Source organism: Lynx rufus, unplaced genomic scaffold (assembly GCF_022079265.1).
Source record: "Lynx rufus isolate CCGP_SWC_20201006 ecotype Redwood Valley unplaced genomic scaffold, mLynRuf1.p SCAF_11, whole genome shotgun sequence".
NCBI classification, from domain to species: Eukaryota; Metazoa; Chordata; class Mammalia; order Carnivora; family Felidae; genus Lynx; species Lynx rufus.
The window spans coordinates 24,099,580-24,125,076 of NW_025814825.1; the positions used below are offsets into that span (position 1 = coordinate 24,099,580).

Here is a 25,497-nt window from a genome sequence, read left to right on the forward strand (position 1 = left end):
GGTAACTTCTGCCTCCCACCTTAGTGGAGACTTGTATGCCCTCCGTGCTGCTTACCACATATATGGACCCCCACTAGTGTTCACACTAGTGACCCCACCCGCTGGGACAGCTGGCCTGGCCTGGCCTGGGGGAGAGGGCAGGAAAGATTTGAGATCCCAGAGAGGTGGGGCTGATAACCCTCCTCTTTGTTTTTCATCTCACCCCCACCCCAAGTCTTCAGGGGCACCATCCTAGGAATCCGTTTGCCCCTGGAGGGCAAACCCGCCCCCTAGTCGATACACCACCTTTTCTTCCCTGCTCCTTCCTCCTCTTGGGAGGGAACCCTCTGGTCTCAGGCTGGGCTGTTCCTTGCCCGCCGCTGTTCTACAGCCTGGAACGCTCAGGTTCAGAGAGTGGCAAACCCCCTCAAAGTCACAGTGCAAGTTCAGGAAAAGGGATAACTCCAACAGAGCCCAGGCCCTCCAGAACTTGGGGACCGCGAGAAGCCCCAGCTTCCAGTGCCGTGCTCAGGGCAAAGACCTGGCCCCTACCCCAGCTACAGAGCTGGGAACCCCTTGGCGCCTGCGCTCCAGACCTGGGCGAGGGGGGCGTGGTGGGAAGAGGAGTTGGCAGTGACCCCTCCCGGCCCGCCCGCGGCTGGAAACCGGTACCCTGAGCTTAGCGCACTAATTGGTCTCTTCTGGCGGCGGCGGGAGCGCTCCAGCTGCGCGGGGCCGAGCGGTGTCATCCGCTTAGCGCCCTCGCGCCACCCAGCGCGCCCGCCCCGCGCCCCTCCCGCCGCCGCCCCCACCGTCGTCTCTGCACTCCGCGCGGCCCGGGGAATGCTCCGCGCTCCCGCGCCCGGCCCGGCTGCGGCTCGCGACACTCTCTGCCCGCGGAGACATGAGGCGCAGCCCGCGGGCCGCCCTGGCGCTGGGGCTGCTGCGCCTCTGGCTGGGTGAGTGGGCGCGGGGCCCCGCGCCCGGGGTGGGGGGCGAAGCGTGGGTACTGGCACTGCCCGGGTGGGCGCCGAGACCGACCTCCGGGCAGCTCACTTCCACAGTGGGACTCGGGCTGGGGGATCCGGCGGGGTGGGGTGATCCTTCCAGCTGCCCGGGCTCGGCAGGTCCTCTGGAGAACGCAGACTTGGGGCCAGGACCCTCGCTGCCCTCGGCTTTTTCAGAGCAGGGTGGGAGGTTTGGCGGCTTCTCTGAAGGCTGCTGGGGCAGGGGAAGGTGTCCCAGCTCCCAGTGTGACCTTGGCCAGGGCACCGTTCCTCTCTGGGCGCGGGTTCCCCGTCTGTCCCTTGATGGGTTGAGATTGGCCGCTGCCTGGGTTCTAAGTGCCCGCGATGGTGCGCGTCCCTGACAAGCCAGAGCAAACCCTGGGCGTGAGGGAGGTGGCGGTGGCGCTCTCCGGAGCTCCCCAGCCCCAGTCTGTAGGCGTGCTGCCATTGGGGAAGAGACTACCAGCCTGCCAGACTGGGACCAGACGTGTGACCACACTGGTGCGAACCGGCCCTTCCGTGTGTCTGTTCTCCTGTCTGTTGCCTTCCTAGCCCAGGCCAATTTTGCCCCGCACTTCTTCGACAACGGGGTGGGCAGCACCAACGGAAACATGGCCCTGTTCAGCCTCCCGGAGGACACCCCTGTAGGTGAGGAGCCCTGGCACCAGCCCCCTGTTGGTCCCCCGGAGGGTGGCCCGCGTTCCCCTGGACACAAGGACTGAACCCGTGATTCCTCTGTGCCTATGGAGACACCCAGTGCCAGGCTGTGGGCCCTCCTGGGGCACCCTGTTTGCGCTCCGAACTCCCCAGGGCAGTTGCAGGAAAGGAGGTCACGGCTGTCATGGAGACCTAAGCCAGTCCAGTCCTAGAGGCCCGGCTGCAGGTCCAGAGACAGGGCTGCCCCAGACAGCAGGCAGTAGTTGGTAGCGTGATGATAACCCCTGGGGTTGGCCACAGCACTGCCCCTGACTCACTGTGTGACCTTGAGCAAATATACTTACCTCCCTGAGCCTCAGATCTTTAGGCTTTAAAGAGGCCTAAGAACATCCAACTTGCTGGGATACTCATGGGAAAGGGGGAAAAGCGGAAAGAGGAGATTCTCCCTTCTCTCTCTCTCTCTCTGTCAGGGCCGAGAACTCTGAGCAAAAGGATAGCAGTGTGAATGAGGCACCTATTCAGAAATCCCCGAGGAGCTAATCCAGGCGTGGGGGCACAGTGCTGCACAGTCCTGCCTTAATGGCTTCTCCCTTTTCTCCCATTCGCCATACCCAGGGAACCCCAATCTTGGCTGCTGGCCCAGTCATCACTACCAGGCAGAGGCCCTGGAGTTAGGCACAGCAGACCTGAAGCTCCTGTGTCATCTGTATTATAGATTACAACCTGCACAGTGGCTGATACTCACCGACAGTTATGAAGAATTATCATAAAGAGTGGGAAGCAGCCAGCAGGGGTGAGGCCTGCAGCAAATGCTCACTTCAGGGCAGTACCTTTGGCACTGAATTGAATACCCACTTTATAAACAGTTGAATCCTTGGTCCTGAATAGATGCCGCTTTTAGGAAGAGTTGGGTCCCAGATTCTAGTCTCCTCTTCTGTGTCTCTTTCCAGGTTCTCATGTATACACCCTAAACGGGACAGACCCTGAGGGAGACCCCATCTCCTACCACATCAGCTTTGACCCCAGCGCTAGAAGCGTCTTTTCTGTTGACCCCAATTTTGGAAATATCACCTTGGTTGAAGAGCTGGACAGAGAGGTATGGGGAGGCATGAGAAGTGATGCCTGCCAGGTGTGCAGACAAACCTCGGTGGGCTAGAAGGTTCCCTTGAGCTCATTCCTGGAGTGGTCTTGTAAGCCGCAGAAAACTGACAGCAGATCAGGACTGGAAAGAGTGTTTTGGTTTGGTTTGGTGTGGTTTTTAGTGTAAACTTTATGCCCAACATGGGCGTGACCCTGAAATCAAGAGTCGCGTGCACTACTGACTGAGCCAGCCTGGAAAGAGTGGTTTAGAGAGTGGGTCTGAGTTGGGTAAAACTCTAGCCCTCCACCCCTCTGCATCGTTCTGAACCTACAGGTGCCAGGGCATGGGTTCCCTTTCTCTTTTGAGACCCCTCACCTGGCTGGTGGGCCTAGCTGACAACATAACTGGACCTCCGCCGTGGGGTTACTGCCAGCTGCGGTCCAATGGCAGACTCCACCAGCCACAGGCCAGGGTAGAGAACAGAAAGGTTGGTCTCAGAGACTTCTGCAGGGACACAGAGGTGGAGGTATGACAGTGCACCCCTCCCTTGCATCCCTGGGGACCTAGTGACCTCAACATTCTTCCTCACTCAGGTCCCACCATGGACTCAGGAGTGCTTGAGACACTGCAGACCTGGGCTGTAGAATATGGAGAGGTGTGGGAAGATAAGGGGAAGAAAGAAAAGAAAAGGGAAACATCAGCTCCCTGGAACTTCCACCACACTAGGTTAGCATCTGTCCTCAGTCTAGCAGGGGAGCATTCTCTCTTGGTGCCTCAATAATACTGAGGGTTTAGGAGAACCCCTGATGTGCCAAGACCTGAAACAAGGTCTCAAGCATGGCCAGAGGCAGCTTTTGGCCACCCTGCCTTGCACCAGAACTCCCTTGAAATGCCCAGGTCTGCTCTGGTTGGCTCAGTGGGGGCAGGGAGAGCTCCCCCCCGCCTCAGGGTCCCCAGATACATCAGATTCCCATACACTCACTTAATCTTTATGCTTTACAGAGAGAGGATGAGATTGAAGCCATCATCAGCATTTCTGACGGCCTGAATCTGGTAGGTGCCCCCGAGCTGCCCCCCCCACCCCCATCAGCACTAGCACCCTGGGCTTGACCACAGTTCCCCCTCCAGTCTCCTAGGGGCTCTCTGGCAATCCCAAGCCCACAAGACAGAGCTTCACCGAGTGAGGCCAGTGGGGAGGCTTTCCCATCTGCCTCTTCCAACCAGCTCCTGCCCATTCACCCAGGATTAACACCTGGGTACCCAGACTCTAGCTTCTCACTCACCTCCTTCTCCTCAGCTGTCACTTTCACCCAGCCCTCACCAGTGCCTGCCAAGATGATCACAGGGGTTTCTCAGCTTCCAGGCTACCTGACCCCAGTCCATGTCTGAATTTCAGCCAGCGCTATCACTGTGAAATGTTAGACCTGGCCACAGCCCCACTCGGGAAGCACTAACAGTAGGCCACTACCCTCAGGATGAAATCCAAGCCCCAGTCTCGCATGCAGGGTCTCTCCATCAGGCACTGTCTGCCTCGCCCACCTTCTCTACCACATTCACCATCCCAACCATCTAGCCATAAATCTGCTTATATTCTCTGAACTCTTTGCCTTTGCATGTGTTGTTCCTTCTTCCTGACATACTTTTCCACCTCTTTCCCTCTCACCTGACAAACTGTTGCAGAGTTTAAATCTCACTCCTGCTGAAGTGAAGTGAAGCCTCCCTGCTGTCCCCTACCACAGGCTGAGCTAGATGCCCTCTTTTCAGGGCCTCTGGGGACACCCTCCTATACCATGCACCCACAACCCCACAAAAAGGGGGGGGGGACATTTTCCTAGGCCGTGGTGTACATGTTGCCTCCAGAGTCACGTAACGCATGGGCCCTGCCTACAGTACCTGGCATGCCACTGTTATCACCCTGAACAAGATCACCACCTTTCTTTTAAATATGAATTTTGCCCTGCCATCACATCCTGCAAAACACACACCATCAGACTGTGTCTTCTACCTCTGGGATGGAACACAGTGCTTGGGACCATGTGGTTGCTTAATAATATTTGTTACAAGAATGAATAAAAGCAGGAAGGAAGGAGGGGAGGAAGAAGGGGAGGAAGGGAGAGAGGGGTTGGTGAAGAAGGAGAGACAATGGGCAGAGACATACACCTGGGGCATTAGAGACCACTGTCCCTTTATTGCCCAGAAAGTCTCAACTGCCCCAGTTCCTGTCCCTTTTGTCTCTTCTCAGGTGGCAGAAAAAGTCACCATCCTGGTGACTGATGCCAATGACGAGGCCCCCAGTTTCATTCAGGAGCCCTACGTTGTCCAGGTTCCTGAGGTAAGCAAGGGGCCCCGAGGCAAGGCCAATGCACTCCCACCCCAGATCCGTGGCCTGCCCTTTGGGCTGCCCTGTGACCTGACCAGGGGGACCCGGCCCCCGAGTGAAGAGCACCCATTGCTCCCTACCTTCTGGAGAACCCTTCCTCTACATGTCCCCCCACCTCTGTTGCCATCCCTCCCACATTTATTTTTATCCCAAGGAATGTCCATTAACCATTTTCCATTATAATCATAACGTACATTTATTGTCGGAATGTGAAATATGTAGAAAAGTAGAAAACAAAGTCTCAGAAATCACCCTCAATCCCTCTAGCTTGAGACAACATTGTTAAATTTTGGTGTAGTTCTTCCTAGTCATTTTGTGCTTATTGGATTTATTTTGTTTGCTTTATTTACATCGCTGTGACTCTATTAAACATACGCTTTCTGTATACTGTTTCTCACTTAATTTACAACATAAGCCTTTCCTCAGTAATTGTAAAGTGTAGGTAACTATCATTTTAATAGTTTCCATTTAGTGCACATTCCATCGTGTACCAAAGTATTCCTTTATGTTTGGATATTTAAGATGCTTTAAAGTTTTGTTGTCGTAAGAAACATCAAATTCTGAACATAAAACGTCCATATGGATAATTAGAATGATTTCCTTAAGACATGGCCCAAGATTTGAAATACCTAGGTTGAAAGCAGGAGAACCTGGGAAGTTCTTTCCAGAATGGCATGTATTTGCTCTCTCTCCCCTAGGCTGTGGGAGAGGGTTTGTCTCCCCATCCCTCACCAACACTGGGGATTCTCCAATTTTTTTAATGTTTGCTAATTCAGTAGGAGGAAGATATTTCATTTTGGCTCTAAATGATATATATGTGATCCCTGGTAATGCTGAATGTCTCTATTTATTAACCATTTCCCCATTTCGTATTTAAGCCCTTTGTCTGTTTGGAGTCTTAGTTTTGGACGATGTTTGTTTGCTTCTCTTCTCCCCTTCCTTCTTTCCTGCGCTCACTTGGACTTTGGCCTGTCTTCTCCATGGGTGCTCCCTGGTTAATCATCACCTTTTCACCTCTTTTTAGCCCTTCGTGCCCTAATTGCACCTTTCCATGGCTCCTTTACCCTCAGTCCCCTGAGCATTCTGTCACTGCCTCGGAACTGATCCTCCCTCCCCTCCCCCCCTCCCCCGTCACTGTGACCCCTCAGGACATACCTACTGGGAGCAGTATCATTAAGGTCCATGCGGTAGACAAGGACACGGGTTCTGGAGGGAGTGTCACCTACTTCTTGCAGGTAAGGAGAGGCATACTGGTCATAACCAGAGGCCTGGACTAGAGGGGGACACCTGGATGGCCACCGCCTCCCTCACCAAAGCACTTAGGTCCGGGTCTCCACTATTCCCCAAAGATTGTCAGAGAAGTCACATCAGACTCACAGGGACATGAGAGGGGCCTGAGTGGGAGCCATCTTCCCCTGAACGGCCCACGCTGGCTCCCTCTGAGTTCCCCTGCCACCCTGTCCCTGGACCTCCGGGACCCTCAGCTCTCCACCCTCAACCTCTTCCCCAGGAGAGGCACTGGGCACACTGCACCCACACGGGGTGGAAGAAACCTGCCTGGGCCTAGAACTGTGGAGATCTGTCTAAGGAGGAGCAGAGCTGTGACCCCCCCCCATCCCACCTCTATCCATCACCCCTCCACCCCACCAAAGGCAGAGACCCCTTCCTGAACCTCCTCCTTCTCCCTGGGTTCCACAGGAACCAGCTGCCCTCCACACAGCCGCTGCTTCTGTAACTGTTCCTCTTCTTTCCACATTTAGTCACTTGCTGTCACAATTGTCAAGGCAGTACACCTTGGTGGCTAACAACACGGGTACTTGAGAAATCCCCTGGGCTCCACATGTACTGGAGAGATCCCACTGCCTCCTCATGGGCCCTTCAGCCTGTTATCTAACCCTCCGAGCTCACTTTCCTCACGTGTAGAATTCTAAAGATGAAAGCACATTTTCATGGATTCTTGTGAGGACTAAATACGTGCACAGCTCTGATAAATAGCCTGTGACACACAGTAACCCTTTTCTAGATTGAGGATCATCTCCTGTCCCCATCCACCTTCAACCCCCACCCCCACCCCCACCCCAAGCTTCCTGGAACTGGCCCATTGTCACTTATTTGCTGGGGTTGAAAGATCCTGAAGGCCCTCTCCATCACAGTGGCTTCTGAGCCCCACTTCCTCTAGGTTACAGCGCTCTGCTGGCCATTTCTACCTGCTGGAACCTCCAGGCCAGAGCCTAGCTGGAAGCTGAGCAGCAAGAAGTGCTAAGGCGCTGCTGGAAGCATGCTGAGGGGCAGGAGGGGGACCCTAGGGGCCAGAAAGGCTGAGTGCCCTGGAGGTTAACCTCAGCCCCAAGGCCAGAGTTCCTGTGATGAAGGCCAGTGAAGACACCCTTTTGGTAAAGCAAAACAGGCACTTCTGGGGCGGCCTGGGTCCCTCTCCGAGGACCAGCCTTCCCTTCACTCTTACAGAATATGCACACCACCAAATTTGCCATGGACCGCCACAGCGGTGTGCTGCGCCTCCGGGCTGGGGCCACCCTGGACTACGAGAAGGCCCAGGCCCATTTTGTCACCGTGGTTGCCAAGGTAACAGGGCGGACTAGGGAGCATCTGGTTTTTCTTCAACCTTTGTCAGAGGAAGCTGCCCTTGGATTGGAAGAGTTGGGTCCTATGAGGGAGTGGGGGAGGTTTGGAGGGCTGAAGGTAGGATGGGGATGGGGTAGGGGTACGGCTGCTCAAAGCCTCTGTTGAGTGGACTCTGCCCAGACAGGGACATAGTCTCCAGGGAGGCTAGAGTCTTTGGGTTGCAGAGGGCATATTCCCTCCTGGAAGAGGGTGTATGCCCCATCAGGACTGACGAGCCAGGGTCCCCTCTGGAGGACTAGGTGGCCATGGCCTGGACACCCATGCTCCCTCACATCTCCCATGACCTGGCCTCTAGGCACCTCCCTCTCTCTGCCTGGGCTTGCTCACCTCACCTGTTCCTCTTTGTGTGATCAGTGACCCTTCATGAGCCTCGGTTTCCTCATCTGCCCACCCATGAGGCTTAACTGAGTTTCTCATACTTCTAAAGTGCATGGTGTGGGACCTGCAAGTCGGCAGGTGCTCAGCCAAAGTGGCTGCTCTGTCCCCTGAGGGCAGGAAACCCTAGCTGTCCCTCTAGACCCAGCATTTTCTTTTCCAGGAAAGGAAAGGCCCCTGCTGGTCACATATTGGCCACAGGCCATCCCACTGCAGCCTGCACCACCTGCCCAATACTCCACCGAGGGCTGGGCTTGCTGGGCACACACCTTCATCATGTAGACTCAGGCAGGGGCCCAAATCATGTCTTAGTAGGTCCTTAGGTGTTGGAGGCTTGGTTCCTGGTGGGAGGGGGAATTTGGCTCTGACCCCCTCCTCTTCTGCCATTTGTCGGACATGATCTCCCTGGAGAAAGAACTCTCCTTTCCAAAGGAACACTTTTGAGTGCCTAGTGCATACCAGGCACTGACTAAAGACCTCCATGCATCATCTGATTTAAATGACCCTTATGAGGGGGAATTATCTCCAGGTGATACAGGAGCAAACAGAAATCAGAGAGGGCAGCTGGCCCGGAGGCCAGTAAGAGACAGAAACCAGATTGTACCAGGAGTCCAGAGCCCAACCTCTCTTCACTCTCTGCTTCTTCCCCAGGATGGTGGAGGGAGGCTTCGAGGGGCTGATGTGGTGTTCTCAGCCACCACCACAGTCACAGTCAATGTGGAGGACGTGCAGGACATGGCCCCTGTCTTCGTGGGCACACCCTACTACGGCTATGTGTATGAGGACACCCTTCCGGTGGGTGGCTGTCCCCTCATCCCAGTGTCCCCTCCAGATGCCACTACCCCTGGTTCCCCTGTGGCTTGGCCCTGGGTCACCCTCTTCACATGGATGGCTCTGGACTGACTCAAGCTCAGCCCATGAACATGTCCTTTTGCCTGTGGGAGTGTAGGGGGGAAAAAGCAGGGGCAGTGTGTAGAGCACCTGCCAGGAGCCAAGACTGTGCCACGCCATTTCTTCACTCATTCAAACTTACTCAAACCCGGCTGCAAAGGTTCAGCCCCTCAAAAAGGCTGAGAAGAGAGGCTGACAGGTGGCCCATGGCTGTGGTTTGGGTGGAGCCTTTTCTACACCTTGTGGGGGCGGGGGGGGGTGAGATTCCTTTGTGCCTCCCCAACTCAAAGCCCATAGCTTCGGGTTCCTCAGACCAGTAGTTCTCCCACAGTTTGATGCCGAGCTCCCACAACCCTTGTCAAATGTCATCCACAGATGTGGCTTGTCCCGCAAGCCAGGCTCCAAGGCCAGCGTCAGCTTCCTCCCCCTCAGTGCAGTCTTTGTCCCTGGTGTTTGGGCTACTATGCTTGTCTTTGGGTCTCTTAGGAATGGCACTCCCCCTGGGCCTGGCACCTGCTGCCTGGCATCCCCTCCACCCCTGAGCCCTCACCAGCCCCCCAGCACCCAGCCCATCTCCCCACTGTGCCCTTAGCCCTCTGCCTGAAATGTGCCTGCAGACCTAATACACCCCGCCTTTCTCAGGTCAGCCCAGGTGCTGCTTTCCCTGACATCTTTGGTCGAGATGGGAGCTCCCCTTCTCTGGGGGATGCACACCCCTCCTTGGGGTACCTGCATGTATTTACATGCCCCCTCAGCTCAGCCAGACCATGAGCTACCTGTAGGCGGAGACCAGGTTGGGGCCAAACCCCATACAACCGCAGCTCAAGGACTCTGGAACTGAATTGCAGTCTGAATTTTTCCTCCCCAGGCTCTGAGTATTCTAGGATCTATGAGACAATGCAGATGCTCACTGAGGACCCCTCACGTGCTGGGCCCAAGCTAAGATACCGCTGCTCCCGAAGCTGGCAGCCGAGTAGTAGAGATGAGCACAGAGTGGTGGGAGAAATGCCGGGCTCCTCTAGGGGGGCGCTGAAGACAGGCTAGGGGGAGGCCAGCTGTCCTGCTGGAATCTAAGGCCGGACAGTGTTGCTCAGGGAGAGCAGGCGGCATGTGGCAGTCAGGAAGCAGCCATGAGTGTGGACAGGCCGAGGAGAAGTGCCTGAGGAGGAGGCTTAGAAGGGGGCGGCTGGCTGAGATGGAACAGGCTTGCTGGGTGTGGCATCGCTGCCCAAATCTGTCAAATGGCACACCAGCCAGGGCCACAGGAGAGCATCCTGGTTTCTGGGCTTTGCATTGGACCCCTCTGTGCCCGGCTCCTCTCTCACCTGTCTCTGACCTCTCCCCACCATGTACCTCTGCAGGCAAAAGGTGAAGGAGGCAGGGAGGGTGAGGCTCGAGGGTAGGACAGTAGAAGCCAGACTTGAGTGTGGCATGTAGGAAAGAAAGGGTAAGAGGAGGAGGCCCACTCAGGAGGCCTGAATGTCCCTGGGCAGCCGTGTGCTAACCTATGTGGAGGGGAGAAACAGGGCTTGGGCTGTCTCTCCCTCCAGCCTGGGGAGGTCAGTGGGTGCTATGATCTCTCTGCAGAGCAGGTGTGTGGCCACACAGAGGCCTGGCCCTTTTCTTGGGTGGCAGTGGGGCCTCCTCTCTTATGGGGGCAAGTATCTGGGGAGGGGGGAGCCCTATCATCACCCAGCGACCTCAGGCAGCTTCTTCTGTTCCCTCAAGGGCTCGGAGGTACTGATGGTGGTTGCCATGGATGGAGATCGGGGCAAACCCAACCAAATTCTTTACAGCCTCTTGAATGGTGAGTCTGGGGAAGCTTTGGGGACAGGCCCATCACTGGGCTGTGGCTTCTACTCCCTGGGCGACCAGAGTGAGCTTTCCAGACCTCTCTGGTCCCTGTTTCCTCATCTATAGAACCAGAAGTACAAGATGCATGAGACGGGCTGGGTCCATCTAGGAGGTGATGAGTCTCCTTGGGCATGTGCTCCAGACCCTGCCTTATCACTCTGTCCAGCAACAAGGAGAAACATGGGGTTGGATTGGGGGACTGAGAGCAACACGTGAGGCACCAACTCATGTCCCTTCACCCTAAGCACATGCTGATTAACAAGAGGGAGTGACAACATTTCTTACACTTTTAAGTTACTGTGTTTTTTATTGTCATACTTTAAAACTTCTGGCCTAGAGCATATAGTTGAATTAAAAGAATTAAATGCAACGATGATATGGTATCTCCTACTACTAGCTCTGTATATGGATGAGCAGACTGAGGCTCAGAGAAGCTAAAGGGCCATGCCACATTCCCACTGGACTTGAACATAAGTCTTCTGGCTCCAAGTCTGTGCTCTTTGCACAACTGAGCAGCAACGGAGCAGGTCAAGCCAGCCCAGGTGGGCTCTATAGCCCCTGGTAGCTGGTCCCTGCAGCACCAGGCCCCTTGGTGGGATCATCATGCCTGGTGCCTGATTGCAGACATGCATATGTCTCTCTGTTCTCACTCAGACATCATTGCCTTCCCAACCCTTTCCCTAGGATATGGCTGGTGCACACACTCCCTCCAGCATGCCTGAACATGCCACCATCACACACAGGCTCCTTTCCCCAGGCACGTGGACCCTTGACTGCCTCCTGTCCCCTCCCCTCCACTTCTGCAGCCTTTACACAATTACCAAGCACCCCACCCCCACCCCCATCTCTTCTCTTCTCTCCCTCTTCTGCTCTTCTTCCTGTAGCCTCTGGCCTCTTTCTTCCATCCCTCCCTTTCTTTCCTCTGTCTCCTCTTCCTTATTTCCCTTACTCTGTATCCGTTTCTCCCTTTCTCTTTCTATCACATACACACACATGTGCATACACACAGCACAGAAGAGAAGGAAAGTTCTATGGAACCTGAAACCAGACTCAGAAGTGAGTTTAAGTCCCAGCTCTACACTCGCTGTGTAATTTTAGACAAGTTACTTAGCCCTTCTGAGATTCAGTTTCCTCATTGGCAAAATACAGATGATAGAATTACGTCCTATAGAGACTTCAGTGAGGTAATACCTGAGGAGCACAGGGCCGGCTGCCTGGCATGGCTCCCCTGCGCCTTCCCTGGCCATGTGTGGAACTGCAGGACACATCTTTCCTCCTTGACAGGGAGTGACGGAGCCTTTGAAATTAATGAGACGTCTGGAGTCATCTCCGTCATGCAGAGTCCTGCCCAGCTCAGGAGGGAGGTGTATGAGCTGCATGTACAGGTACCCTCCCTCTAGCTTGGCCTTTCCTCCTGCCCTCCAGCCATGGTGATGCGAACCAGTATCCCCACCACCAGCCCACCCTCCACCCAGGGAGGGAGCTAGATGTTGCTCCAAAGAGCACCCACGTCACATAGCCTGCGTGAAGGCTGCAGCAGACACACACAAAGTCTCTGGAAAGGGGAGACATGAATTCACAAGGAAGTAGGACTGAAGCAGCAATGCCTTGAGTATGGGTAAGACCCAGCAGGTGGACACTGGTGGAGGGCATCGCTGGTGGGAATGGGGGCGGAGTGCAGGCACTGTGGACTAGGAAGCCCCATGAGATGAGGCTGGAGGTGATGTGCACATGATGTACTGGGGAAGCAGCAAGGAGTCATGGGACGGCAGCAAAGTGTTTAGACCACATGTAGACAGAGAACAAGGTTGGATCCCAGGCTGGAACTGGAGGAGCAAAGGCCCCAGATACGAAATATAGGTTTTTCCCCAGAACAGAGCCAGCTTTGTGGGCATGTGGCCTGTGCAGTTACACAGGGACCACTGTTAGAAGAGTCCCATGCTGGGTGTAAGGCTCTGCTCTTGCTGTCTTGAAATTCTTAATAATTTTTTAACAAGGGGCCCCATATTTTCATTTTTCACTGCACATTATGTAGCTGGTCCTGCCCAAGAGCAGTAAAGAGCCATTGAAGGGTTTTGAGCAGGATCAGGGAAAAGCTCACTCTGGCTTCTTTAGACCAGGATGATTCTCAGATTTAGAGAGTCTGGCAAACAAAGATTTCCAGGACCTAGTCCTGGCAACGGGAAATTGGTGTGTCCTTGACAAATGCAAGACTCTGCATGTTGTGAGCCCCCAGGTGATTCTGGTCCAGTCCCAGGAGAGGGTTTGAGAACACTGGTCCCAACTTGAGTTTGGAGGGAACTGGGTGAGAGGCAGGGAGGCAGAGCCATTCGTCAAGGTGATAAATGGGGGGGGGGGGACCTGTGCAGATGAGGGGAGGTAGAGTGGCATAAGGAGACAAACTGCAACATATGGAGGAGGCAGACTCCACAGAATGTGACTGTAAGGAAAAGGAGCGACTGTAGTGACTGTCGGGAAAGGAGAAGGATGAGGGATCTGGGTGGTACCGTGCTATCAGGGGTGCAGGAAAGGAGGCAAGTTGGGTAGGACAGACATGGGGCATTCTGCTGTCTCTGGGATGCTCAGATTGAAACACACAAACTTGTGTATACAGGTGTGGAACCTGGGGAGACAGTGTCTGCATACAGGTGGCTGTGGAAGAATGGGTTTGGGGAATGGAATCACCTAGAGGATGGCTGTGGGGACAGAGGAATCACTGGCCAAGAACATAGCTCTGGGAGCATCAGAGGCTGAGTGAGGCAGGAGCAGGTGAAAGAAACCTAGGAGAGATCAGAGAGGTGGAGGGGAGCCTGCAGAAAGCAGAGTCCCATTAGCAGAGGGCTAGAACCCTCAGGAAGGCAAAAGAAAGTGGCAGTGCTACACGCAGCATGGAAATTAGTGTGAAGTGTCTCAGTTGGGGATGGGCTGAGAGCTGAGTGGGAATTAGGAAATGGAGACAGCAGGTGTAGGCTTCTGAGAAGGGAGTCATGGTAGCAGCTGGGGTGTGATGAGTGGTGTCCGGGGAGCATAGTGAGACCAGAGCATGCTTCTAGAACAAGGGAAGGGAGGTTCTTGATTGTCTCTGTCACATGGAGTGGTTCACACAGAGCCTGTGGATTCTCAGCCCTGGCTTTGCAGCCTGTATTAGTTATCTGCTATATCTCCAAACCTCCCCTCTCTGCAGCCTCCACCCCTGGCCAAATGGACACCAGGACAGAATGTGGCAGAACTGGGGTTTGAACCCAGATCTGTCTGGCTATAAAGAAGGGCCACTATGGTGAGATGGAGAGACTGCTGATTAAGAAATCAGACACACCTGAGTTCTTCCTAGTCCAGTTCTGCCACTCACTAGTGTGTGGCCCCAGGTGACTGCTTCACCCCTCTGTGCCTCATCTGCGAAATAGGATTAGTAACAGCACTATATTGTTGCCTATGGCTGTTGTAACATTACCACAAGCTTAGTGTCTTAAAACAACACACATTCATATCTCACAATTGCTGTGGGTCAGGATTCCAGGCTCGGCGTAGTTGGGTCCTCAGATTCAAGGTCTCTTATTGTAGCTGCCATCAAACTGTCAGCTGGGACTGGATTCTCATCTGAAGGCTTGACTGGGGTAGGATTGTCTTCCAGGCTTACATGGTTATTGGCAGGATGGAGTTCCTAGTGGGCTGTTGGCTAGAGGTGACGATTAGCTCCTTGAAACATGAGCCTCTACAACATAGCTGCTTGTTTAATCAGAGCCAGCAAGGGAGAGAGTCTGCTAGAAAACAGAAGTTACAGTCTTTGTGGTCTAATCACCAAGTATATCTCATCACCTTTGCCATGTGATATCAGAAGCAAGTTGCTAGGGCAGGCCATACTTAATGAGAGGGAATTACACAAAGGCATGAATACCTCAAGCTGCGAATCCATGGGGGCATTTGGAGTTGCCTGCCACACAGCAATAGCCACCTGTCCCTATCCCAGGTGACTGAGGTCAGCTCTGCAGGGATCCCAGCTGCCCAGGCCATGGTCCCAGTCACCATCAGGATCGTGGACCTCAACAACCATCCGCCTACGTTCTATGGAGAGAGTGGACCCCAGAACAGATTTGAGCTGTCTATGTATGAACACCCACCTCAGGGAGAGATCCTTCGGGGCCTTAAGATCACTGTCAACGACTCAGACCAGGTGTGTGGTCCTGCCCTCCACCCTGTCTTCCAAGAAGCCAAAGCTGAGAGAGTGCACCAGTCTTCACCGCTTATGTCCCAGGGGCCTTGCAGGTGTTAAAATGAATGAAATGATGGTGTAACCAAGAGAGAGACGTGGGAGAGTAGCTAACCAAAGACCTTTAGGTTAGCCTAAAGACATTTACAATCAATTAAAAAGTAAAACCAGTCAAATAAAAGCCCCTCTATATCTGATCTTGTAGAAAGGCATTTGTGAATGCATCCTGTCACCTCCTATGCCCAGCAGAGGGCCAGGCTGTCAGTGTTTGGGACCTTGCTTAGTTATCATAGTCTGCTAAATCCTTCTGATCCTTAATGGCCTGACCTATAGAAAGAAATAATAATACTCACCTCCCAGGGCTAAGGGCATATGAAGGTTTCTTGCTTAGCATGACTATCTAATGAGTTTCTATTCTTATTCATCTTCCCTGTTTCCTCTCTCCAAACACTATTGCCCAGGGAGCCAATGCCAAATTCAACCTGCGGCTGGTGGGACCTGGGGGCATCTTCCGAGTGGTCCCACTGACAGTCCTGAATGAAGCCCAAGTCACTATCATTGTGGAGAACTCAGCTGCCATTGACTATGAAAAGTTCAAAGTGCTAACCTTCAAGGTAGGTGATACTTTGTACTGTCTTGAATGGGGGGTAGGGGGTGGTCCTAGGAGCTCATAGCAGCTCCTGGATTCATTCCTGAGGGGTCCTTGTCACCCTCTGCCCTTCCTGGCCCTCCAGTTTCCCTCAGCCCCTCTGCCCTTCTTGCTGACTGGGGGAGCAGGAGTGTGGGGGAAGAAGAAGGTGCAAGAGACCTCTCCACTGCTCACACAGACTCACCGCGTTCCTGGTTCTAAATTACGACTGTCCCCAGGAATGCAAAGGTGTTCAATGTGTCCTGTTCATAGATTGAGAGAGAAAAACTATTTGATTATCAAGATAAACATATTCCTCATATGCATTTAACATCTGTCACCAACTCTGATAAAAATTTTAGCAGAAGATGAAAAAAAGACTCCTTTGTATCTGTGATTATTTAAAATTATACACATATATAACTAATGAATATTATATATAACTATATAAATAATATATATTAATAAAAATGAAAAACAGATACCTCTTTGATATCTAAACTGTTATAATTATTTATAACACATAACTCTATAGCCAACATCATGCTTTGTGTTCTAAAACCAGTGTGTGAAGTCAGAAACAAAACATGGATGCCTGCTACCACCACCATTATTTAGTACTATTCCTGGAGTAACATTATTCCTGAATAAAGAAAGGAAATAAAAGGTATGAGTATTAGAAAGGAAGGGACAAAATTATCATTATTTGTAGGTAGTGTTATTGTTTGCTTAAACAAATCTAAGAAATGTTTGAAAAACAGAAACACATCAAAGCTGCTAATGTGATTGATTACAAACTTAATACACAAAATTGAAGAGTGTTCCTACATATGAATAATAGCAAAGAGAATAATGGAATAAAAGTTTCTCCTTTATAATAACAACTAAAAGATAAAATTCCTAGGAATTAGGCAAACAGGAAATACACAGCACCTAAATGATAATGAACACAAGAATTAAACAAAGGGATATAAAGAAGGCAAGATATGTAAAGGTGCACCCTGTTTAAAAAATGCAAATTCTCATCAAGTGAATAAAGAATCCAATGTCGTTCCAACTAAGTCTTACCTGGAATTTCCTTTCAGGTGGCGAGAAGGTTTGATATAATTACATGGGTTTTTATCTGGAGGAATAAATTTCTAGGAATAGTCAGGAAAACAGAAGGAAAGAATATGAGGCAGGAACTTCCCTAACAAATACTAAATTATATTATAAAACAAAGTAATTTTTGAACTAAAAAGGAATATGCAAATCAATGGGACAAAAGAAATTGGCCCAAATACAACTATAAGAACTTCAAGAAAGCAGGCTTTCAAGACAGTGGTCCTTAGAGGCGCCCCTACAGGTGATGTCAGGCATCGCAGTCTGGCGGCTGAGAGTAAGGCAGGGCCAGGCAGGTGGGTGCAGGACCAGTGCTGAGACAGGAAGGGGGAAGGCTTTCTGCCCACTGACTGCCACCCAGACAGGTCCTTGTTTTCCTTCCTTTCCCAGCTCCTGGCCATTGAAGTGAACACTCCGGAGAAATTCAGCTCTACAGCAGATGTTGTGATCCAGCTCCTGGACACCAACGACAATGTCCCCAAGTTTACCTCCCACTACTACATTGCCAGGATCCCTGAGAATGCCCCAGGGGGCTCCAACGTGGTGGCTGTCACAGTGGGTTGGGGACTGGCCCAGGGATTGGGTCTGGGGTGGGGAGTCCCTACTGAAGGGGGCCTGATGAAATCAGACAAACCGGGGTTCCAGTTTGAATTGCAAAGCCCAAACTCATTAACTGTGTCCTTGGACAAGCTCCCTGAACTCTCTGAGGCTCAGTTTCCACTCCTGTACAATGGGGACTACAATACCCAGGATTGTAAGGAGGACATAGGCATAAACCCTCAGCTCAGGGCACAGGATTCATCTCCTTCTCTATCCTCATTTACGAAGAAGGGATACATGTCTTCCAGATCTAAACCTTTTGTTTCCTTCAATAGTTGGTTTCATGGGCAGATAACTAGGGCTCCAGAGAAGACCTCCAGATCAGTTTCTCCCCAGTTGGATAAACCCCAGTTCCCTTGTGTTGCCATTGAAAGGAACCCTCAGGTATATGAGCTGCCAATATGCCCTGACAAAGAGCAGGTGCCACTTGGAGCTCTCTCTCTTCCAGGCTGTAGATCCAGACACAGGTCCGTGGGGTGAAGTCAAATACTCCATCTATGGGTCCGGGGCAGACCCGTAAGTACATCCAGAATGCTGAACAGGGCCTCGGGCAAGGGATTTGGGAGGCAGGGGGGCAGAGGGGATCTGTGCGGAAGGCAGGAAAGGACAGGACCTGGGTTGGAGAAATGAGCAGGAGGGCCATGGGTGAAGGGAAGCAGTAGAGAGCCTGGGGCAGAAGTTCTGGGATCTGAGAGAAAAAGGGTCATCATGATGGCCTGGAGCTAGGGAGGGCAGGCCCTGGGAGGAGAGGGAAGGGCTGTGAGTCAGGTTAAGTTCAGGGTTAATAGGTGGATGAGTAGATGGGTGGGTCAGCACCCTCAGTCAGACGGCAAGGTGGAGGAGAGGAGCAGGTGGGCCACCTTGCAGAAGCTGCATAGTGCATCGAAGGCAGCTCATTCCTGCAGTCCACTCTGTGTGTGTGTGTGTGTGTGTGTGTGTGTGTGTGTGTGTGTGCGCGCTTATGCACACTCACGCCGAACTCCCCATGCCCTGCAGCTTCCTGATCCACCCATCCACCGGGATCATCTACACCCAGCCCTGGGCCAGCCTGGATGCTGAGGCCACTGCCAGGTACAACTTTTATGTGAAGGCAGAGGACATGGAGGGCAAATACAGTCTGGCCGAGGTGTTCGTCACTCTGCTGGATGTCAATGACCACTACCCTCAGTTTGGAAAGAGTTTCCAGGAGAAGACCATGGTGCTGGGGACCCCAGTGAAAATTGAGGTGAGCTTTGAAGGCAACTAAGCTTCCCTAAAAGCCTTGTTTTAGCTGTTGCAAGAGACACTGTGGTGTAAGAATTTATTTTAATTTATTTAATTTAAATAAACTTCAGGGGCACCTGGGTAGCTCAGTTGGTTAAGTGTCCGACTTTGGCTCATGTCATGATCTCATGGTTCATGAGTTCAAGCTCTGCATTGGGCTCTGCACTGACAGCTGAGAGTCTGGAACCTGCTTCGGATTCTGTGTCTCCCTCTGTCTCTGCCCCTCCCTTGCTCTCTCTCTCTCTCTCTCTCTCTCTCTCACTGTCTCAAGAGTAAAGTTTAAAAAGTAAAATAAACTTTATTGGCTTCCCCCTGTGAGCAGGGGATATTAAGGTACCTTATATATCCCCATCCCCACCTCGATCCAGAAATAACCTCTAAGAAAAAAGATATTATTGCCACTTTACAAAAGAAATAATTGAGGCTCAGGCAGGTTTTTTTTTAAGTTTATTTATTTATTTTGAAAGAGAGAGAGCATGTGAGCATAATCAGGGGAGAGGCAGAGAGAGAGAGAGAGAGAGAGAGAGAATCCCAAGCAGGCTCCATACTGTCAGCTCAGAGCCAGACACGGGGCTTGCACTCATATACAGTGAGATCATGACCTGGGCCAAAATTCAGAGTCAGGCACTTAACTAACTGAGCCACCCAGGTGCCCCAAGGCTCAGGCAGCTTAACTGTTTGGCTTACCTTTGTTCACACAGCTGGTCAGCCTGCTTTCAAAGCAGTGCTATGCTGTACTGTCTTCCCAGTATGGAAAAAACTTGAACTCTGAAACCCAACATACTTGACTTTGAGCTTCCCCTCCTTTGATGTATCCATCCTTAGACAGGTCACCTATCATTCAAGCTTTTGTTTTTTAACAATACCTACTGCCCAGGCTTGATCTGAGAGTGGAATGTACTAATGCATGTAGAGGGCCCGGCACAGACCCTGGGTCATTCAGTACTTCCCCCAACTCCAGTCCACTCACAGTAGGGTTAGGACCATTTCCCGTCAACCCAGCAAGCCAAATAAGACACACTGGGTTAACCATGGCGCACAAGTATCATTCTCGAGTCCCAACTCTGTCTGTCCCTCCTCACATGCAGGCCACGGACCAGGATGCAGACGAGCCCAACAACCTGGTGGACTATTCCATCACCCACGCGGAGCCAACCAACGTGTTCGACATTGACACGCACACAGGGGAGATCCGTCTCAAGAACTCCATCCGCTCCCTTGATGCCCTGCACAACATTACACCTGGTGGGGACTTCACGTGGTCCCTAGAGGTGCAGGCCAAGGACCGTGGCTCCCCATCCTTCAGCACCACGGCCTTACTCAAGATTGACATCACAGACACAGAGGTGAGTACCAAGTCTGGGTCAGAAGAGGGTCAGAAGACCAGCTCAGGCCTTGCTGAAACACGGTTAGAGGAAGAAGGGACCATCTGCAGCCTTCCTCCAAAAGGCACTCAATGCTAGCAAAGGCTGCCTGTGCCATCAGACACATAAGCTTTGGAATCAAGTTGAAAGCCTAGTTTCAACACTTATTAACAGTGTGACTTTGGGCTTTGCCAAGCCTCCACTTCCTTTCCTACAAAATGGGAAGAGTGATGGTTCCTTCACATAGGGGTTAAAAGGCATAAGTAAAATCATTATGTGTAGTTCTCAGCTCAGTATCTGGCAGAAAGTCATCATTAAGGGGTTCCTGATATATTTGGGCAGATGAAGCCCTCCATAACTAAAGGTAAGCCATACCCTAATCTCTCAAGTAGAGAGTCCAGCTAATGTAGGAGTTTTAAATCTGAAAGAGGTTGTTTGCGTCATGCTCTCTCTCTGTGCATTTTTCTGGAGAGCTGTATGCATCGCATTTTCTCTGGGTGCATTTTTTCTGGAATGAAACCCCTGGCGTTCATCAGATTCTCAAGGGATGCTTGACCCCAGAAAGTTTACACACCATCAGGCTTAAGGGAGCTCATGACCCTTGCTCTGTCCTTCAGGGACCAGGAAGGAACAGCAGAATGCAGTTAGGGGGGCTTCTCTCTTCCAGATGCTGTCCCGGAGCCCCATGGCCGCCTTCCTGATGCAGACCAAAGACAACCCCATGAAGGCTGTGGGTGTCCTGGCTGGCATCATGGCCATCATTGTGGCCATAACCGTTCTCATCTCCACTGCCACCTTCTGGCGCAATAAGAAGTCTAACAAGGTCCTGCCAGTGCGGCGCGTGCTCCGTAAGCGGCCCAGCCCAGCACCCCGTGCCGTCCGCATCGAATGGCTCAAGTTCAGAAGGACCAAGGCTGCTGCCAAGTTTGTGCTCAAAGAGGATCCTCCTAATGAGAACTGCAACAACAACAGCCTAGGAAACACACTGCCCCCCAAAGCCCCAGCTCCCCCTCCACCACCCACAATGGCGCCCAACATGGGCACAGCCCACTGGACTGTGCCTACAGTCTCCGGCTCACTCACCCCTCAGCAACCCCAACGGTCACCAAAACCCAAGGTGGGAAGCCCCATCCAATCAGCTCTGGTCTCTGAGCTCAGGCAAAAGTTTGAGAAGAAGAGTGTGGGTAATAAGGCTTACTTCTAGCATGTGTCTTGTGGGCCCTAATTTCCCAACCCCAACTATCCCACTACTTGGGCCATGCTCCCCACTATCTGCTCCCTAGGGTCACCTGTGTTTTGTACAATGATGTAAGCCCCATATCCACGGCTCTGGACATGCTTTGGACAAGGGATTTCTCTGTTTATGGGATGCAACTGGCAAATACTTCCTCATCACCCAGATTGTTGGCATAGCTGTGATGCTCCCCGTTCCACAGAGACTGGGAATAGACAAAGAGCCAACTCTAAGGTGTCTACTACTCACCAACCTCAGACCTCACAGTCCCTCAGGTCCTCCTGGGGCATTAGCATCCTCAGTTGAGGAAGAGGGCCCTGGCCACATGTGACAAGGCCAACCAGAATCTGGATCCTGAAGCCTCCAGCTAAGAACAGGAGCCAGAAAAGGAGGTTCAGTTCTGGCTAAGGTTGTGATCAGTTGACCCTTGCAGGCTGTAGGAGAGCAAATGCATCAGGGCAGGGTGGTGATGCACTGAAAACTGATGCTGACTGTGGGGCTATTCCTCAAAGTCATTGGAAAGATGTAGGATGGTGTCTGAGTAAAGACCGTGGGCCCCTGCTGTACATGTGTGGGACCAGAGACACAAAGGTATGGGATGGCCCCAGCCAGAGCTGTCCCAGGCAGGCCCAGAAATGTCCAAGCTAGCACCACGGTGGTAGTCCTAGAGGCATCTGGAAGAGCCTCAAGACCCTTCCCCAGGGTGCTGCCCCTGCCCCCCACCACCCAGGAGCCCTTGAAAAGACAGTGCAGAGCTGAGATCTGGAGAGACTTTTGTTTTTATCCAGCTCTTTTGCTCATGTGGTATAACCTTGGGAAAAGCTGTTTAAATTCCCTGATCACTTCCTTCCTCATTTGTAAAATGAAGAAATTAAGTCCTGGCTGACTCACTCACAGGTCCAAGGTGAGGACTGAAATAAATATGTGGTGACAAGGGCTTTAACCAAGTGCAAAGCAGCACAAATGCAGAGTATTTTTCTGCAGGCCAGTTCTCTGGGCTGCAGCTCCTCCAGAAAGTATTAGGAGCCCTTCACGCCATTCTGCCAAGCACCCCCAGGAGGTCTTGTGCAGGGTTTGAGTACAGCCCCTGACCTGTGGCAGCCAGACCTGGATGATGTCATTGCCCTTGACTCAGGCTCCTCCCGTCCAGTTATGCCCCACCACACCCCATGCAGCCCTGGCCAGCCAGTCAGAAAGGACCAAAGCCGGGCGGTACATCCATTTTGCCAAAATGACAAAAACGAGCTTCCACGACAGGAGCAGTGCTGGAGGCCACACAGCTGGTTGGTAGCAGAGACCTGGTCTGAGGGCTCCTGACTCCTTGACATTTTCCTTTGGCCGGGCACACCTTGTCAACTTGTGACAACCTCCCCCAGGAGAGAAGACATGCAAGCCTCTATGTTTAATGCAGAGAAGTTCCGCCCAACTTTAAGGAAAGCTGCTCTATGAGGAATCTAGACGTGTGCAGGGAGAGGGAAGTAGAGCGATTCTTTGCATCTTGCTCCCCTCACTGACAACCGCTCTAGAGTATCGTCAGTGATTTTATTTAAACAGACTATATGCACATGTGGTTTTCCTGATTTCTGAGTCTGTGTTTTGAGGTGTTGCTCAGTTACACTGGTGTGTAAGCTCCTTGCTGGGCTTTCTGCAGTCCCCAACCCAGAGTGTATTAAGAGGTGATTTCTAACAAGCTGGGAGCCCAGACTGAACCAATAGGCATTTTGCAGCCTGTATTTCAGGAGAGGGCTGTGCTGGCTTATGTTTTCTCTCCACAGGGAATACACCATCTTTACATTTTGCATGCAATCAACCTCTTTTGTAAATGGTGAATAAAGTCTGTTAAGCAAGGGCCCAGCTGACCTCCTGTTCCCTGCTTACATAGACATTAGCTGACTCATAGAGACCAGTCTCCCTGGCAGCCAAGCTCAGCCTGCCTCCTGGCTCCTTCAGTGGGTGAATCCATCCAGCCTCTAACCCTCAGATCTGACTCTCTGGGGGGCTGCAAAAGTTTGTCCAAATGGCCATGCATATACCTCTAGTGGTAATACATTTACAGGGTTTGTCTATCTAATCATGCCCCATCGTGGGCCTGGAATGGGCTTTTGTCCTGAGCAGCAAAAGCTCCAGCAGGGCTGCTTGGAAAGGAATGGGCTCTGGAGCTAGAACTAATTTATCCCTCATTCCAGCCCAGAGAAGGCAGGGATTGGGCCCGGTGTGGACGTGAAGGCCTGGGAAGAAGTGTAGTCTCTGGGACAGCAGTCAGAAAAGCCTCTGGGCTAGAAGGTCAGGCCAGCATTCAGGCTCTGGGAGGCCATGGGCTCCTGGACAAATCCAAAGCTTGAACCAAGGTAGAGACAGTCTTGGAAACTGCACCTGTGGGCAACCTCCTGCACTGGGAAGTATGGGGAAAGTACCTAGTTGCTGGCAAGAGCCATACTGAGAATGAATTGGAAGGTGTGGCTAAACCTAAGGTTCCAGCAAATGTGGAGATACTGGAAGTGACCCCCAGCCAGTGGGAGTGAGCTGGGCCAAGTTCTACTGCATTAGGGAGTGATGGGGGCCGAGGGATTGCCTGCCCAGCCACAGGGGACAGACCTGGACTACAAGCCGGCACAATTTTAAGCCTCCAGCTAACGAACTGGGAGGCAAGGGGTGACAGATTAGGCAGGCCTTCCCACTTCTGGGTCCTAAAAAACTGAGTGCACGTTCAGCAGATGTGTCTCCAAGGAATCTTCAGAACAGTGTGTGTTTTTCCTATGGTTGAGGTCAGACTTTTTAATTGTATGAAATAACATGGCGCTTTACAATCTGACAGCCCTGAGTCTGAATCCTGGCTCTGCCGCTTAAGTGTGACTTTGGGCAAGAGACCAAGCCTCCCTGGGCCTCACTTCCCTCATCAATACATGGTGTGAAAAGTGATTGCTATGAAGTTGACAAGGGCTGATCTATGTAAAGCACCTCACACCAGCTTTGTATGCGCTGATACGAGCTCAGAAGATAGACTCTGTCCTAGAGGTACTAGAGGACGTTGGAGGATGTCCACATGCTAGAACACCATATCCTGGAGGCGAGGACTCCTGTGCATGCTTACCCCCAGGTTGCTTCTGCCCACTGCTAGGTGTGGGAGCCTCTCCTCCACACTAGGAGAGGAGAGGAGAGTGGACTGGGAGAGAAGTGGAGGATGGCAGGGCAGACGCAATAGCTCTGTGACCTGTGCAGCTGATCATCTGCGTTCTGAAGGAGTTAGGAACTGATAAGACTGTCCCTAAGAGAACCCGGGGGACTCTGTACTGAACAGCTGTCCCACAGAACCCAGCTGGTAAAATGTGGCAAGAGCTGGGGCACAGCCAGAGTCTCCTGCTTCTATAAGGATTTCTGCAATTCTGCTACTCTGAAGCCTGGAAGCTTTGAAAGAAGCCGGGGTCAGCCCACCTAGCACGGATGTTGGCATCTGTTGGCAATGGTAATGCTTTTCTGATAGTCTTCAAGGGCCCTGGCCATGGGAGGATGGATGGGGAGCATGGGGAAGATGCCATCGAGGAGTAAAGCTGCCAGGCTGCCATGTGGACACAGGGAGGGTCCCTTAGGAGATTCACAGAAATAACTGGGTGGGGTGGGGGGTGGTGCTGTGAAGGGCCTAGTTTCCAGAATAAAGCGGTTATGACTTCACCAACCATAAATTGATTAATAAAGTAAGCGACTTTATTTTGTAGCGACAGGCTGGTGATGTTGGGGCCATCTGTGTGACATTATGAAATTGTGCTAATGCATGTTTTTAGCTGAACGAGGTCCAGCCATTTATTTATTTACCAATAATTTACTCAATCACTCTTTTAATAACACATGTTCTGAGCATACTGTCGGTGCCAGGCCGGGTATTAGGTGTACAGGCTCCAACATACCAGAAGAAAGGAAGAAAAAAGAAAAAGGACAAAATCCCTTCCTCAGGTTGACAATAGCAGATGCCTGGGGCCAGCAAAGGCTTCATTCTAAAAGTAAGTCACCCTGGTTACAAATGACTTCTGATCCAAAGGCACTCACCTTAAAATTACTTGGCCTAAGCTCGAAATAGATAATATTCCCAAGAGCATAACAAATGAATCTGAAACGATAGCATCTTTTAAACATTAAACAGAAAAGAACACTAGTTAACATTAATTGAACAGAATGTGAAGGGTATTAGCATAGATATCGTATTATTACATATATATCTATACATATACACACACACAT

The 25,497-nt window shown here is 51.9% G+C and overlaps 1 protein-coding gene across 1 annotated transcript; it reads left to right on the forward strand.

Annotated features, from left to right (window-relative positions):
• The first annotated feature begins 1,331 nt into the window (after positions 1 to 1,331).
• On the forward strand, positions 1,332 to 23,115 carry CDHR1 (cadherin related family member 1). The gene is made up of 17 exons (XM_047072076.1): positions 1,332 to 1,473; positions 1,539 to 1,634; positions 2,594 to 2,739; positions 3,727 to 3,777; positions 4,967 to 5,056; positions 6,253 to 6,339; positions 7,571 to 7,687; positions 8,774 to 8,917; positions 10,742 to 10,820; positions 12,152 to 12,252; positions 14,835 to 15,038; positions 15,536 to 15,688; positions 17,194 to 17,358; positions 17,852 to 17,919; positions 18,400 to 18,628; positions 19,755 to 20,012; positions 20,698 to 23,115. The coding sequence occupies exons 1-17, from the start codon at positions 1,332 to 1,334 to the stop codon at positions 21,232 to 21,234; spliced, it is 2,667 nt and encodes an 888-aa protein (XP_046928032.1). The 3' UTR covers positions 21,235 to 23,115.
• The last annotated feature ends 2,382 nt before the right edge of the window (positions 23,116 to 25,497 follow it).